Here is a 15,910-nt window from a genome sequence, read left to right on the forward strand (position 1 = left end):
TCTCTTGTAAATCGACATTTTTGCCACTTGTCTGATCATCCAAGAGCCTTAGAGCCATTTATCTCTACTTAGTTCATTCTGCAATTTGTTATTATTGAAACGTATTTTATTTTATTTTAGTTTATTTTTTTACTAAGATTTTCTTTATTTTTTTTGAAATGTATTTTAATTACACATATATTTTAAACTCCATATTATAAATGTTTTATACAGTGAATATTGATTTATTCTTACCCACATATTTATATTCTCCAGTGTTCTTTCCTTCCTGCATTCCTTTGCTTCCATCTATAATAATTTCCCTCTGCCTTTACTGTTTTGTTAGTGTGGGTTCTTCTTGTGACAAATTCTTCCAGTTTATATTTCTGAAAATGTCTTTATTTTGCCTTCATTGTTTTCTTATATTTCAGTATAGAATTCAACATCAGCAATTATTTTGTATCAGCACTTTGAAGCTGTAATTCCAATGTCTTCTGATTTTCATCATTTTAGGTGAAATTAGCTCTCAGTTTTATTGTAGTTCCTTTGACAGTAATATATTTCTTTTTCTCTGATTTAAAACTTTTTCCCTCTGTAATTTTTAGCTGTTTCACTGTCATGTGCCTAGAGGTGTTTTTCTTTGTATTTATTCTGATTTGGGTTCATAATTTATCTCAAGTATTAGAGTAGTATCTTTCATTAATTTTGAAAAATGATTGACCACTGTTTTTCAAATATTGTTTCAGCCCATTTTTCTCTCTCCTTTCCAAGGGGAATTCCTATTATGTATATCTTAGACCTTTTTTCTATGTCACCTATGTTTCTTATGCTCATCTCTATATTTTTATCCATTTTTCTCTCCATGCGTCAGTGTGGATATTTTCTTCTAAGATATTTTTCAATTCGTTAACTTTTTCCTTGCTATAATCTGTTGTTTACAGATATTTTTGTTCAGTTATAAATTTATAGCTTTAAAATTTCTTTTAAACATTTTATTTATAGATTCTAATTCTCTTCTATAATTCTCCAGCTAATTTTTTTATTCCCCCGATTCTGTTTCCATTCTTTTTCTCAAGAGTTTTTTCCTCTGGAGTTTCCATTCATTTGTTTATATTTCCTTTATGCTTGGTAATTTTTTACTGAATGCTGAATATGTATATGCAAAATGTAGAGATGATGCTATAGATGATGAAATTCCTTTGTTATGGAGAGGATTTACTTTTGCACTTCAAAGGCAGTTAGAAGAGTGTCAGATAAACTTAATCTATTCTGTGTTTGAGCTGATTCAAATCAGGATTTCAGGCTTCACGAAGACTGGTCTATTTTTGCTTCACCCTTTTCTTACAGGCAGGACTCAGCAAACTTTTTCTGTGTCGGATTAGATAGGAAATATTTTAGACTTTGCAGGTCTGTGGTCTCTGTTGCAACTATGCAACCCTGTCATTAAAGCACAAAAACATCCATGAAAAATATGTAAATTAATGGGTGTGGTTGTGTTCCAATAAAACTTTATTTATAAAAACAGGCAGTAGGTCATACTTGCCCTGCAGACCGTATTTTTCCAATCTTTATTCCAGGATGTGGGGACATTCTCTCCAGGGATCTCATCTCAAAACCTGGGATATTTAAGATTCCTCTGTGGAGAGCTCTGAGCTGCAATTTTTGTCTCCCTACTCCTGTGAAACTGCTGTTAGATCTGCTAATCTTCTCAGCTGATTGGCTACAATATGAATTAGCAAACACTCAGAGGGGAAAAGCAACATCAAATGTTGGGTTTACCTCTTTGCACTTACTTTCTCTCCAGGATTGTAGCTTCTAAGATAGTCACCTGGGTAACTCTCTGATGCCTTCACAGATTTTTCCCAAAAAAATTATCTAGATTTTCTCCTTGTTCTTGGAACAAGTAATCTGGCAAACGTATGAAGATCTTTTTTGAAATTTAGATTCACCATTGCCTTAACAAAGAGTATAAAAATCATCCTTATATTTCAGGTTTTATGTCAGAATTGTCAGACCAAAGGGTATATTCAGAATCCAGTTGGCTACTCCCCGCCCCATCTTTAAATGATAATTTGCCTTGAATCTGTTCAATTCCCTTCATACTGACTGCTCCTTCTTTAGTTCTCATCTAAAACAGCCTTCTGATTCTCCCAGTATGCCTTGTCTAATTCATTTCCTCATGGTAGCCAGAGTGAGTCTTATAAAACATAAATTCGAGCATGTTGCCTCTCCCTGCTTAAAATTCTAGTGACTCTCCATTTCCCTTAGAATATGAAAGACAAATTTTAAGATAGCTTGAAAGGCCCTTCAGGACCTGAGCCCTGTTTACCTCTCCAACCTGATTTTTCAAAAATTTTTCTTTAAGACTGTACTCTCTAGTTCTAATTAATTTCTTTCCATTTCTTGAACTGGCCAAATCCTCTCCCACCTCAGTGCCTTTGCATATGATCTACCTGGGTCATGATGTCCCTTTTACCTTGCCTTCGCCTTAAGTTCCTAGTTATCATTCAAATCTCAGCTTAGCTTATTAACTCATTCTCTAGGAAACCTTTTCTGACTCCTAAATTCTTGCCTAGATTCAGAGTACTGTGTATTTCCTCAGCAATATTTCTTATCCCCCTTATACTGAAAATTTATGTGTTTACTTCTTTGTATCTCCTAAACTACTATAAGCTTCAAGGGGCAAGGCTAGCTCTAGTCCAGTCATGAATCATTAGCATCTAGCACAGTGCCTGGCTTATAATAGGTGTTCAGTAGTTCTTTGCTAAAGGAATGAATGAATGAATGAGATGCTTTAAATGTGTTTGGCAGTATTTATTTTTCATTATGATGTTTACATTTATTGATTTTTAGTATATAACCTTATAAGCTGGGAAAGCAGTATTATTTCTATTTTTAAAATAGGCAAATAGGAACAGAGAGGCCAGATGACTTGCTTGGGATTTTTCAGGATTTTTAATGGTGAACGTGTATCTATTCTCTAGGTTCTATAGATCTCCAGGTAGATGGCAAGATGATGTACCATAGTTTTCCCTCACTCATTACTTCATTTCTCCTTTTACATTCTTACCACTTTCTTTATTTTCCTTCCCCCTATATTATCATTTAGGCCACACTGAAAGCTAGAGAGATGGTGACACCCTGATTAATCAATAAGTTTGAGGATTTTTAGAGAGTTTAATCATTCATCATTAAGCAAAACTTCCATTTCCCCCATGACTCTGTGTTAGTCTGGCCTCAGGATGCAGGGGAAGGAGATGTGACAGGTGGTAACTCCTCCCTTTCAAGGTGAGATTATGCATAGAAATTCCAGGAGTTTGTGAGAGGTCAGTCATTCGTATTATCAAATCACTTTGTAATCGAAACCCGTGATTTAGAGCCAGTTTATGAATCCTTATAATTAGATATTAGTAAATAACTTCAAAACTGTGTGGTACCTGGAAGATTGGGAGTGGATTTGAGGTTCACTACCTTATCCAATTCCTTTGGTGCTGACATTGAGAGTATGAAATCATTTAATTTTTTTTTAACATCTTTATTGGAGTATAATTGCTTTACAATGGTGTGTCAGTTTCTGCTTTATAACAAAGTGAATCAGCTATACATATACATATATCCCCATATCTCCTCCCTCTTGCGTCTCCCTCCCACCCTCCCAATCCTACCCCTCTAGGTGGTCACAAAGCACCGAGCTGATCTCCCTTCATTTAAGTTTTAAAAGGAGGAAGTTCTTATGTGAAATCAGCAATATGATGAGTGGAAACAATCTTCTCTGTGATCTCTTAAAGAGATTATTAAAGGGAAATATTAAATCATATTTAATATCCTTAAATAGTTTATCATTACCTTCCATTCTGAAATCATTTAAAACCAACGTTTATCACTTTTGTGTATCTGTGTGGGGTGGGGGAAAGAGACAGATTTTGTTCCTTTATGTATAACTCTGCCATAAAGTATGCTATAGTCAGTTCAGTTGTTGGTATTAATACTCAGAGAACAATGAGGCAGGACAGACAGTATCTGAAGGGTTTTCTAAAAACTGTCTCTTGAATGTTACACAATGAGGCCCAGGCAAGAATCTGGAATCTGGAAGTAGAAGCAGAGATTGAGAGACCAGAAGACATTTATTTTTCTGGGCCCCATCCTGGCTTGACTGGAAAGTTTAAAGGCCATTTTATTCATGCCTTTCAGGTAGCATCCTTTTCAAGTGGATGGCCATGGAACCCAAGAAGATCTCAGAGAAGCAGGAGGAAATTCTTTCTATCCTGGAAGAAAAATTTCCTCGCTTACCTCCAAGAGATGACATTATCAACGTCCTGCAGGAGACCCAGTTCAGTGCTCAGGGTGAGAGACTCTGTCCCCCAGCTCTGTCTCAGCTGCTGAGGAGGGATGGTTTGTGATGTGGAGTGTTACTGGGCCCCAGGAGGTGAATTTGAGTGTGCCTTCACGTTCTTCCCTATTGTTGGAGCTTGTGGAAGATTTTCAGGCATACTGTGTTGACTCATCTGGAAGCAGACAGTCTGTACTGCAGGCTTTCCTCTGAGACCTTCGTGTCTGGATGTGTGGTTAATCCATGCATCTAATGGGCACCCCAGATGCATCATTACATGAAATCCCTGTGCTGAGAGGGTTCTATTTTGAGAATGTGGCAGGAGCAATGTCAAGCACAATGAGATTTCATCAATCAATTAATTTTAGAAAAAAATAAGAGAAAAGACTCTTCAGCAGATAAAAGTGTTCTGTAAGTCTAGGCTTTGTCAAGAGAGTGGATTTCCTGGATCAATTGTTTAATAATAATAATAATAATAATAATAATAATAATAATAGCTATAGTTCATTAAGTGCCTAATATGTACAAGGTTCTGATGGTATAACTTTGCATGAATTAGAGTCCTTGCAACAACCCTGTCAGGTGGAATTATTTATTATCCCTGATTTCCAGATGAGAACACTGAAGCACAGAAAGGCATCTTTGCTTTCCCATCATCACACACACAGCTAGGAAGTGGCCAGGCCAGGATTTAAACCCAGACAGTCTACCTTTAAGGTGCATAGCTTTCTCCCTTAGTTTGGGATCCCTCGGGGCAGAGCCTGAGGCAAAGCAATTTATTTGGGAGGTGATCCCAGAAAACACTGATAGGGCATGGAACACTTTAACAAGCAAGTTAGCTTTGTGGGAAACCAGGCCTTCATCCCGCTAGGGAACTCTGGTAAAGAGTGTAAAATTGCACTGCAGAGTTTTCCTACCCGAGGTGTGCAGTGGCATGTTGTAACTTGTTTATCAGAGCTCCAAGAGCTGATTGTTAAATTTTCAGGAATTTTGTGAGTGGGTTGCTGTTGGGTTGGCAGGTTGAAATCAGCCATGGTAGAAGTATTGACAACACAGAAATGAACACTACAACTCAGGTTTTGTTACGAGCATACCACTGGAATGTTGAGGGCTACTTAGTCCTAGGGACTGTTAATGCCCCCAGGGTGGGCTCTGGCAGCCAGAGAAAGCCCGCAGGAAAAGAGATGCAGGTGCTAGTGGTTGAGGGCGCTGCATTGGGAAAGTCTGAGGAAATGTGGACGGGGCACTGACGCACCTGCCACACCTTCTGTTACATATGCTCATGTGCATGTGCACGTGGTGTACGCGGATGTATAGCTGCATGATGGTATGCATTTTGTCATTCATTTTCAAAATTAGACCAAACTTTTAATGTCACTATATGTTCTATAAATCATTTTACGCTGTCGTATGATAGATTGAAGCCTTCCAATCTTCAAGTCGAAGAAAACTATTTAGTACATATCTGTTTCCCCATACTGCTGTGATTGATAGTGTTCTAAGTTGGAAGGGCAAGTAGTTGACTCTGCTGTCTTAATATGCATCTGGGTAGGAGATACGTGCTTTACAGGCCTTTATTGTAAGTCTTCTTCTCAAGAGTTTAGGCCTAATCTGATATAATAACCTAGGGTGAGAATTCACTGTTAAACCAGAGCCTTTCCTGTTTTTCCGTGATAAATTTTATTGAAGCACATCGGTCAGCTGACTAAAACTATGCAGTTCTGGATAATTTATCCCTTCTGGATTATTCCTCCCATCATTTAAGAAATCCTATATCTCCTATTGCCAGAGCCTATTACAAGGGTGACCAACTTAATTATGATAGTTTTATGGGTCATATTTATAAAGTGCATTTTGAGTAAAATTACAGTTGAAAACATGGAGGCTCACCTTAATGCATCCTGAAAGCAAATTGTGGCCTTCTTAGGTATTATTTGGTTATTTGCTTGGTTATGCTAGTTTTTTTTTACCTCCTCCCCTTCCCTTCTCTGCTTTTGTCTGCTATGGGCTTCCAGAGTCTGACCTCTGAGTATTTGATCTTCTGGGCTCCCCTGAAGATTACTGGTTTCTGGTTGGATTTGGTCCATGGGAAGAGTTAGAAACATATGGGGCGTGGGAGTCAAAGGAAGGAGAAGAGGCTGTAATATTTCTTCCCTGCTCCCTTCCTGTTTGGTGCTAAGTTTCTGGCAGCCCCTCTTCTACTGTTCCAGATCCCTGTTTCCCTCCTTTGAACCTCTGCTAGTCTCCGGATGCTTCACTATCTTTTATTAGTTTTCTCAGTCCCGCCCACATCTCTGTAAGAGTCCTGCCATTAAAGAATCTTCTTTTGCATCCTGAGGGGTGAATGCTATTTCCTGCTGGGATCCTAACTGATGCAAACATTGTCAGTAATGTGATTTTTGCCTTATATGTGTGTTTATTATGGTTAAAAGAAATATGAGAGGGGAAATACTGAAATTAAAAGGGTGACTTCTTTAGATAATCCCTTGATATTACCAAAAATGTTCCCCAAGTATAACATACTGTTTTTTTCTCTCATCCACAGGTTTAAGTATTGAACAGACAATGCTGAAGAATCTGAAGGAACTTTCAGATGGAGAAATAAAAGTGGCCATTAGTAGCGTGAACATGACCCTGGAGGTAAGGGTGGGAAAGCTTTTTCGGCAATGACAGATTTCACACAATTGCATTCTGAGAAAATGGAATACGAGTCTCTCTATTGCATAAGTTAGTATTAGTCTTTTGCTGTGATATATTTGCTTCTTTGTGATATATTTGACTAGGAATACGGGTTATTATTTTGGGTGAAAACACTATGCTAAACCAATGAAAAATGCCAAACCTGGATTCCCAAGATGAGTGCCATTTCATTCATCTCAGTAAAACAAAACCTAAAACGTAATCACGTATGTATACATGTATGTGTATGTATATGTATATCCTGTTTAATAACAATGATTATACATGTGATTAGATTCACTTCCTTTTTCTGTGCACTTCCCTGCATTGTCCATAGATCTGTTCTAAGAAACCAAGTTGTCCTTTGGCTTTTGTAAGCTATTTGGATCCATGTCATTTTGATAATCAGTGGTGACAACTCAAGTATTAATAAGACCCTCCTTCCAATCTGTTAAATGAATGATTCAAAGTGAATGCAGCTCTTTTTTTTTTTTTTTTTTTTTTTTTAAAAGATACCCTTGTTTTTTATTATTTTTTATGTTTGGCTGTGTTGGGTCTTCGTTTCTGTGCGAGGGCTTTCTCTAGATGCGGCAAGCGGGGGCCACTCTTCATCGCAGTGCGCGGGCCTCTCGCTATCGCGGCCTCTCTTGTTGCGGAGCACAGGCTCCAGACGCGCAGGCTCAGTAGTTGTGGCTCACGGGCCTAGTCGCTCCGCGGCATGTGGGATCTTCCCAGACCAGGGCTCGAACCCGTGTCCCCTGCATTAGCAGGCAGACTCTCAACCACTGCGCCACCAGGGAAGCCCGTGAATGCAGCTCTTGACTTTGTATGTTTCCTTGGTAAATTGTCTTTTGTCTACTTTGGGGCTTTTCAGTGACTTGCATGTTAATCTTAATTAACCTAACTAATGGGAATTATATTTTACAGAGGCTCATTTATGCCATGCAGAAGTCTGAGTATTTTTTACTGTTATGTTGCCTTGGTCAAGCCATCCACCTTTAATTGAGGCACTGAACTCTCAAGTCAAGTTTATGGAGATAAAAATTGCTTTATAGGCATTTTGTCTTTTAGATTTTAGAACTGTATGTTGCTATTCTTTTTATTTTTCTTGTGGTAATGGTGACTGTATCACTGTGTATATTTCTAGGGCATAGCAGGCACGCATAGGGGTATCCATGCCTCGGAAAACCCAAGAGCAAACCAGGTGCCTTTTTCTGTGATTTCTTTGTAAAGTTGTCCCTAGATGTTTTGATATCGTAGTTCGGCTTGTACGTCCATATGAGTACCAAGAGGCAGAGTGTTGTCGCTAAAGATACTCACACTTGGTGGTGATATAGTGCCTCATACTTTACAGACCACATTCTCATTGCATATAGAAACTCAACTGTTTCTATGGACTTTCGAATTGATAAATGTTCCATGTAATTAGACGATGATGTGACTCAATACAAGAAATACATGCAATTTGGGATGTAGTAAGTAGATAATCACCTTCAATTAGAAATCTGCTTTGTTTCTAGAAGGGTCAGTAGCTTTGAGAATCATTTCTACCAGTTCAGGCCTTAGGGTTTTCTTTCTCTTTTCCCCCTCCCGTCTCCCTTCATTTAATGGCATCTTATTAGGTTTTAAATGCCTTGTTTGGAATTCCTTTCTAAATTAACACAGAGCATCTTGTAATTGCTTAGGGAACTGTCTGTAGTTAGCAAATTATTTTAAGGCTATTATTATTATTATAGACTTACTGTAGCTTTAATGTACCTTCATTTATATTATAGGGGTATACAAATGGCTCTGTCAGATATGTTAAACTGTAAATGTTTATCAAGCTGAATAAGTGATAAAAAATCATCTAATTTTGACAGTAATTTACATAGAGGGCCAGTAATTAATCAGGTGGCTAAGTACATCTCTGGAAGAGCTATATGATCTTCTGGGAGGAGGGAGAAGGACATTTATACGTATAAAGAAGGGTACACAGATTAAACTCTAATCAGCTGAATGAGAGCTTTTCACTTGTGCATAACAGGGATATTAAAGATAACTGAGAAATGAAGAAGGAACTCCTTAATAACATTGTATATTTTCTTTGAGAGAGAAAATGTACACTATTTATTTAATCTTTTAGTTGGAAAAATCCCCAAGTTAAGGGCAGAGTTTGGTTTTCTGCATAGATCATCCTATGATACAGTGGCGTTTTCACAATCTCTATCTATATTTGATTATATTTCAATATTCCTTTCCCATTCCCATTTAAAAATAATGACAGAATTCCCCCTGTCTTATTTTGTGTGTTTTGGAACAGCTGTCTAATAGCCCTTTAAATCTAGATATATTTCAAGAAAGAAATTTTCTTAGTTCCTATGACTTTCTAAATCTCACTTGTCCTTCAAAGCATGGTCAAGACCTAGCTACTTCATGATGACTTGTAGAAATTCTCCATTTTCTATTACCACTTGCAAAATTGACCAACTTAGGACTTAAATATATACTATATCTTCCATTAATTTTGAACTTGTTTCAAATATTTAATCATGGTTAGACAATATTTTAAGTTAATTGGGGATAAAGATGGTATTGTTGACTTCTATCTCCCTTTGATTTCCTGGCACAGTGCTGGGGACATAGTAGGTATTTGGTTAATACAAATACACGTTGGTGTCTGCCATTTGTTCCTTTGATATCTGATTTTCATTTTCTGTTAAATTTAAGTAAGTCAGCTAGGAGAGCAAAGCCATCTAGCTATGCATCCAAGTCAATTTACTTTGTTTCCTTCCAATTGGTTTCAACTGTAGCTGAAGGCTGAGCTCAGATAGATAAAATATGGCCCACATATTTATCAGCAGAACTGCTTATCCAGCAGTCCAAAATTCGAATGGGTTACTTGTCACTGGAAGGAATCAACTGGAAGTTCTGTGTGATGTCAGGGCAATGGGAAAGAGGATTCCTTACATTTTCAATGGCCCTTTGCAACTCCACAGTTGTATGTGTCATGGCTTGTATTTACCTGATGACCCAGTTAATTTTCTTGGGTGGAAATATTGAGAAAATAAGAAGAATTTGTCTCCTTGCAACATATATAGAATGTCCTTCGGAGGGAAGCACTGGTTTGGGTGGTAGAAACCACTGCCTTTGACAGATGGGTTCACTCCGGCCCTCTACGTTATAAAGAGAAAGCTACTAAACCTTTTGTCTCTCCTTTTTATGGTAGTATATCTCACAAATGATAGTTGTTCTAATTAAGGTTATATGGGTTATTGAAAATCTACCATCGAAAGTAAATAATTACAGTAATACTGAGTTTCAGTGCTTTGCTCAATATGTGAGGTCAGAATGAGTGTGACCTTGAAAAGCAGTAGATAAAAAAATGGCCATATCAGAAGCATGGCCAGAGGGCTAGTTCTTCTTGCAGAGAGGACTTGGAAGCTAGGACCATGGAAAAGATAACTGCAGTCCCATTTCACAGGGCCTCCGGTTCATTCTGAGTCTGGATATAGCACACATCCTGTGGGGCATACACACCACATATAGGAATCCACTTCTTTCATTATGGTTGTACCTGATCCTTTGTGCCCTTTTCATTGTTTGCCAATTTGATTATCAGGAAAGAGACACAGGTGGTTTTGATTTTGTTCTAATTCTGCATTTTAGTGGAGGAACCAGTAGAGAGAAACGAAGGTTGCCAAAAACCAAATCTATGTTAAAAACTTTAAATAGTAAAGCCTTAGGGAAAAAAAAGAAGAGAATTTATGGATATTAAAGTACATGCTTAACTGGAACAAATTTTGCCTTTATGCTCCATTCGCTCCAGCAGAATGGAGCGATTATACATCCTGGGCCTACTTTACTCCTAGTAAAGCAGTAGGTCTAGATGTTAAGGGAAAGGGACAAATCTTTCCATTCCAGTAAGGTGCCAATGAAGCAAATGAGATTGCTCATGGCAATACCACGTGAATAGTTCCCTTGCCAACACCAAGTTTATTACGTCTCCTTTAAGCATTTCCCAAAAGGCTGTAAGTCATTAGCATCTCTCTTCAGGAAGAATAATAACCAGGCACTGACTTGATCACTTTTGTTATGACCAATCATGTTATGATTTATTCCCATATATATACTGTGTCAGTTTGCTGCCATAACGAAGCACCACACACCGTGTGGCTTAAACAACATACCTTTATTGTGTCACAGTCTGGAGGCTGGAAGTCCAAGATCTGGTATTGGCAGGACAGGTTCCTTCTGAAAGCTGAGAGAGAATCTGTTCCATTCCTCTCTCCTAGCTTCTGGTGGTTTGCAGGCAATCTTTGGCATTCCTTGGCTTATAGAAGTACCACCTTGGTCTCTGCCTTTGTTTTCGCATTATCTTCCCCCTATGCGTGTCTCCAAATTTTTCCTTTTCATATGGTCATTAGTCATATTGGATTAAGGCCCACCCTGATGACCTTATCTTAACTATTATATCTGCAGTGACTCTATTTCCAAATAAAGTCACATTCTGAGGTGCTGGAGGTTAGGACTTCAACATATAATAAGACTGTATGAATGAACCTATTGCCTGCTAAGTACATTTCATCTGTCGCTCCCACATGTTTTTATTTTAAATCAATTTCCTTCAAATGAGGAAAAGTGGGGATTTCCAACTCTTGAAATTTTGTCTCCTTTATTCAGAGCTGGAGTCTTAGGAAATAGCTCCAGCCTGTTTTCTCTCTGGGGCCCCCTCCTGACCAGACACTATGCTATTTGAAACCTGGAATAGAACACATGGGATGCCCTGCACAGCGATTACCAGCCAAGCAGCACCTTGGAACACCCAGGAGGGGAAAACTCCTTTTCCCTCCTACCAACCTTTTCCCTTAGCATTCAGAGCACGGACCAGAATGAATTCCCAAGATCACTGTTAAACTCCTCCCTAACGAAAGTGAACATTTTTACTCAGGCTGCAGTGAAGCATCTTCGAACCATTGTAACAGGTGATTTAAGACTCAGCGAACCAGTATGAAACCTGGTTTACCAAATTTAAGCGTGAAACATGATTTTTCATTGTCTGAGCTTGGAGTTTTTTGGAGTTCAGGATGAAAATACCTCTAGAGTATTTACCTACCTTATTTTGTCATAAAATGCATAGTAATATTTGAGGAAGTATATATTATTTTTGATTAGCATATTCTTCAAAATGCCTAACGCTTATGCTGGAGGTGATTTTTCAAAGCTGTTTGGCTAACCCAATGGAAATATGTGTAACCACTGCCTCTGTTTCCTTTTGGGTCCAGGGCTGCCAACTCCTACTTGCTAAGACGGAGTTAACATTTGATGACAAGTGCTCACTGTGTATCAGGCAGTAGAGTAAGAATTTGCAAGCATTGTCTTCTTTAATCTTCCCAGCAACCCCCTGAGGTAGAGATGCTATTAGTACCCCTGTATTAGTTAAGGTAACTCTAACAGCAGTAACAGGTAAACCCCAAATCTCAAACACTCAACACATAACTTATGCATTTTTTGCTCATGCAGCAAAATCCAATTTAGTGTTCCTGGTTGTGTGGCCAGGGGTGATTCAGAGACCATCTTTAACGTGTGGCTCCCAAGATTGCCTGAGACATCTCCATCCATCCTGTCTCTCAAGATAGAGAAGAGCTTGGAGGGCCAAAGGTGGGAGGCTTTATGGATCTTTTCATAACGTAGCATCTGTCACTTCTGCTCACATTTCATTGGCCCAGTCACATGGTTGCATCTGACTGCAGGGAGGCTGAGAAATGCAGTCTAATTGTATGTCCAAGAAGAAGGACCAGTTTGAAGAATAATTAGCCAGTCTCTGCCACAATCTCCATCTTGGAAGTGAGGAAATTGGAATCTAAAAAGGTTAAATCATTTGTCTAATACAGAGCTGGGACCAAAATCTGGGTGTGTTCTGCCCAAACACTGTGTTTACTACTTGGAATATGATGCCCGCTCGGGGGTTTGCTAGTAAGTCATCAGTTGTCAATCATTGCCGCGAACTCCAGGTGTTGGACAGCCTCGACAGACATCCTTAAGCAATCCTTGGTTGGAACTCTTGTTTTCCCTACTCTTGGTACCAAGCCACTTCTTGTTTATGTTCATATCTTTGCTTCTTTTAAAAATCATTTTAATTTTTGATCTGTAAACATCATCTAAGTATTCATAGTAAATGTAATTATCAGCCCCTCATATAGAGGAGATTTGGAAAAATAAGTCAAGTAGATAAAAATAATAAGAAAAAAGATTATGAGGTGAGGGATAGGACACACCATGTAGGAAGGAAGGAATTCTGATTTTTTTTCTCTGCCTGCCTCTAGAATTCAAGGACATGGGTATTCTGGTTTACCTTGTTGTAATGTAACTTTTTCAAATCTGTGTTCAAAATAGCAGCCCAAATCAGTGAAAAAATTTAATGGTAGAAATTTTTTATGGAAAGGAAACAATATTACTTTAAGCACTATGGTAATTCCTAATAATGAAATTCTGAGTAGTTGAGGTGTTAGGAGTTCTCAATTCATACCTGGCTGAAGAGTCCAAAGGGGTTTAAAGCAAATGACAAACACGGTTAGGTGACTTTCATTGTGTGAATTTAGCAGTCAGTGTGTGTGAGTCATCTGAAGTGTGAATTATAATTTGAAACTAATTTAGAGCTAATAATTCATAGCTTCTTGAGGACAATGGCAGGATAAAAAAGTGAAACCTGAAATCAGAAAAGTAGACTTGCATTCCTACTCTGAGCTATGAGCAGTTCTTGGTAATGAGACGTAATTGAAATGAGGGAATCGAAATTCCCTATTTAACAAATGGTTTATCATATCAGCTGCAATAGCACTTTGTCTCTGGGAAAAAATGTACTAGGCAGCTGAAGCGTATAATATTTAGAATCCTTACAATTTGTAGGTAGGTAGCTCCTTCTGGAGATGACCAAAAATATTTTAAGATACCAGATGAAGTCTGCAAAACTGGCCTATCTAGAAATACCTTATAATGGAATTCCTGTTTTGTATTTACAGCTAAACTGAGGTTGGAGGCAACTTGATATTTTTGTTTTTTTAACCTATTGACTAGTTTCAAATGGATTTAAATGATTCACCGATCTTGGCCGATCTAGCCATACTTCTTTATATTTATTTCCCTCAATGGTACAAAATACCTCAATACTCAATATTTAGAGATCATAAAGTTATTCATTATGCACTGTGCTTTCTTTGCTAAGGGGTGGTGCCCTGGACACTTCTCCTTCTCCCCTGAAATGCTATAGAAGTGTATTCACATGGAGGAAGTGGAAAGGCAGGAGCATAGAAAACACAGAGCCTACCCCAGGCATAAACTCTCCTCAGGGCCCAGAAATCCCCACTGACTTCCCTGGGCAACTGTGAAGTGGGAATGCGATAATGAGATCAGACGCTGTGAGGACATGGCCTCATCAAGAGGCTGTGGGGAAGTTAGCCTCAAAAATGGCTACTGGGCGTGGGGCAGAAAGGAAGAAAGCTGTGGAGGGAGCTGCATGCAACTCCAGGAAGCCCAGATGGGGTTGATTGCTAGTGAGTGGACAGGGTAGAGTCCGTGTCCCATTTGACGGTATTTTACCTGCTGCATCTCTGGTGGACAATATGATTCAGATTTACATGCAAATGTGGGTGTGTATCATCCATAACCACTCTCTCTTTTCGTTACATCCCCACCCCGCAATGTGCCCATGCATCCGCTTAGCACCAAGGACATGGAACAAAACAGAGCTGCGATACCCCAACCTAGGATTCCTGAGGTCATGAGGTGTTGGGTCCAATTGGCTCCCCGCTCACTGCCTTCTCCTCAGAATAAAATGGTGTTCCAGTTACCTACTGCTGTGTCACAAGCCACCCCCAGAACCTCGAGACTTAAACTAAGATGTTATTATCTCTCATAGTTCTTTGGCTTTTTTTTGGGTTCAGATGGGCAGTTTTTGCTCAGAGTTTCTCATGCAGTTGCAGTCAGATGGTAGTCACCTGTGAGCTCAGTTGGGACTCACGGGGTGTGGGCTGCTCACAGCCTGACAGATTCGGAGAGAGAGCCACAAGAGCGAGCTTTGGAAGAGACTCAGATGGAATCTGAACCTAACTTCAAATATCTCAGAATATCACTTCCATCATATTTTATTGTTCATGAAATTCCCTAAGGCCAGCCCAGATCGATGATAAAATAGAATTAGCAGTCGTGTGCTGGTAAATGTTTAACAATGGGCTCTCTAAAAAAAAAAAAAAAATCCACACATATTACTGATATGCAGGATATATAGCACACAATTTACAAATTACATACTCTTTATTGTAAATTCTGTACAATCGATTCTTACAGAATGAGTTACTTAATTTTAATGCAACTCTTGCGCTGCAATTGATGAACCAGTATAGTTCCAACAAGAATGTGGTTGATTTTTTTTTTTTTAACAAGAAAGTGAAACAACAAAGATTTTTTGTCTGAACTTTACCTGTTTGTCAACAGCATGAATGACTTCTCTGCTGACTTAAAGAATAGTTTTCAAATACTGGAAGAACATGTCCTCAGAGTTTTGTTTTTATTTTTGTGCTATTCACAATGTGATGGCTAGAAACACAATCCACTTTTAAGTTTAGCCTACATAATTAACTTTCTCCATTAGTTTCTTAAGTCGAGACAGACAAATTTTTTTCTGCAAAGAGCTAGATAGTAAATATTTTAGGCTTTATGGTCCAAGAGGCAAAAGTGAGGATTTTATGTGGGACTTAATAACGATTAGAAAGTGTTTAGCTCACCGGCTGTACAGAAACAGGCAGTGGGCTGAATTTGGCCTGTGGGCCGTAATTTGCCAACACCTGCTCTAGAAAACCAATAAATCAATTAAACAAGCTTTGCTTTGTAGTGTTTGCCAATTTTCATAGTGTAAATACTCTTACCATGGCTAGTTTCAAGGTA

The 15,910-nt window shown here is 38.5% G+C and overlaps 1 protein-coding gene across 1 annotated transcript in view; it reads left to right on the forward strand.

Moving 5' to 3' along the window:
- PRUNE2 (prune homolog 2 with BCH domain) overlaps window positions 1-15,910 on the forward strand; it is a 198,896-nt gene that overhangs the window by 11,276 nt on the left and 171,710 nt on the right. Inside the window, exons 3-4 of the mRNA XM_061201171.1 lie at window positions 4,171-4,323; window positions 6,855-6,949. Of these exons, the coding sequence (XP_061057154.1) occupies window positions 4,171-4,323; window positions 6,855-6,949 (248 nt within the window). The remainder of the gene's footprint in view (window positions 1-4,170; window positions 4,324-6,854; window positions 6,950-15,910) is intronic.

This window comes from Eubalaena glacialis, chromosome 9 (genome assembly GCF_028564815.1).
Source record: "Eubalaena glacialis isolate mEubGla1 chromosome 9, mEubGla1.1.hap2.+ XY, whole genome shotgun sequence".
Classification (NCBI taxonomy): Eukaryota; Metazoa; Chordata; class Mammalia; order Artiodactyla; family Balaenidae; genus Eubalaena; species Eubalaena glacialis.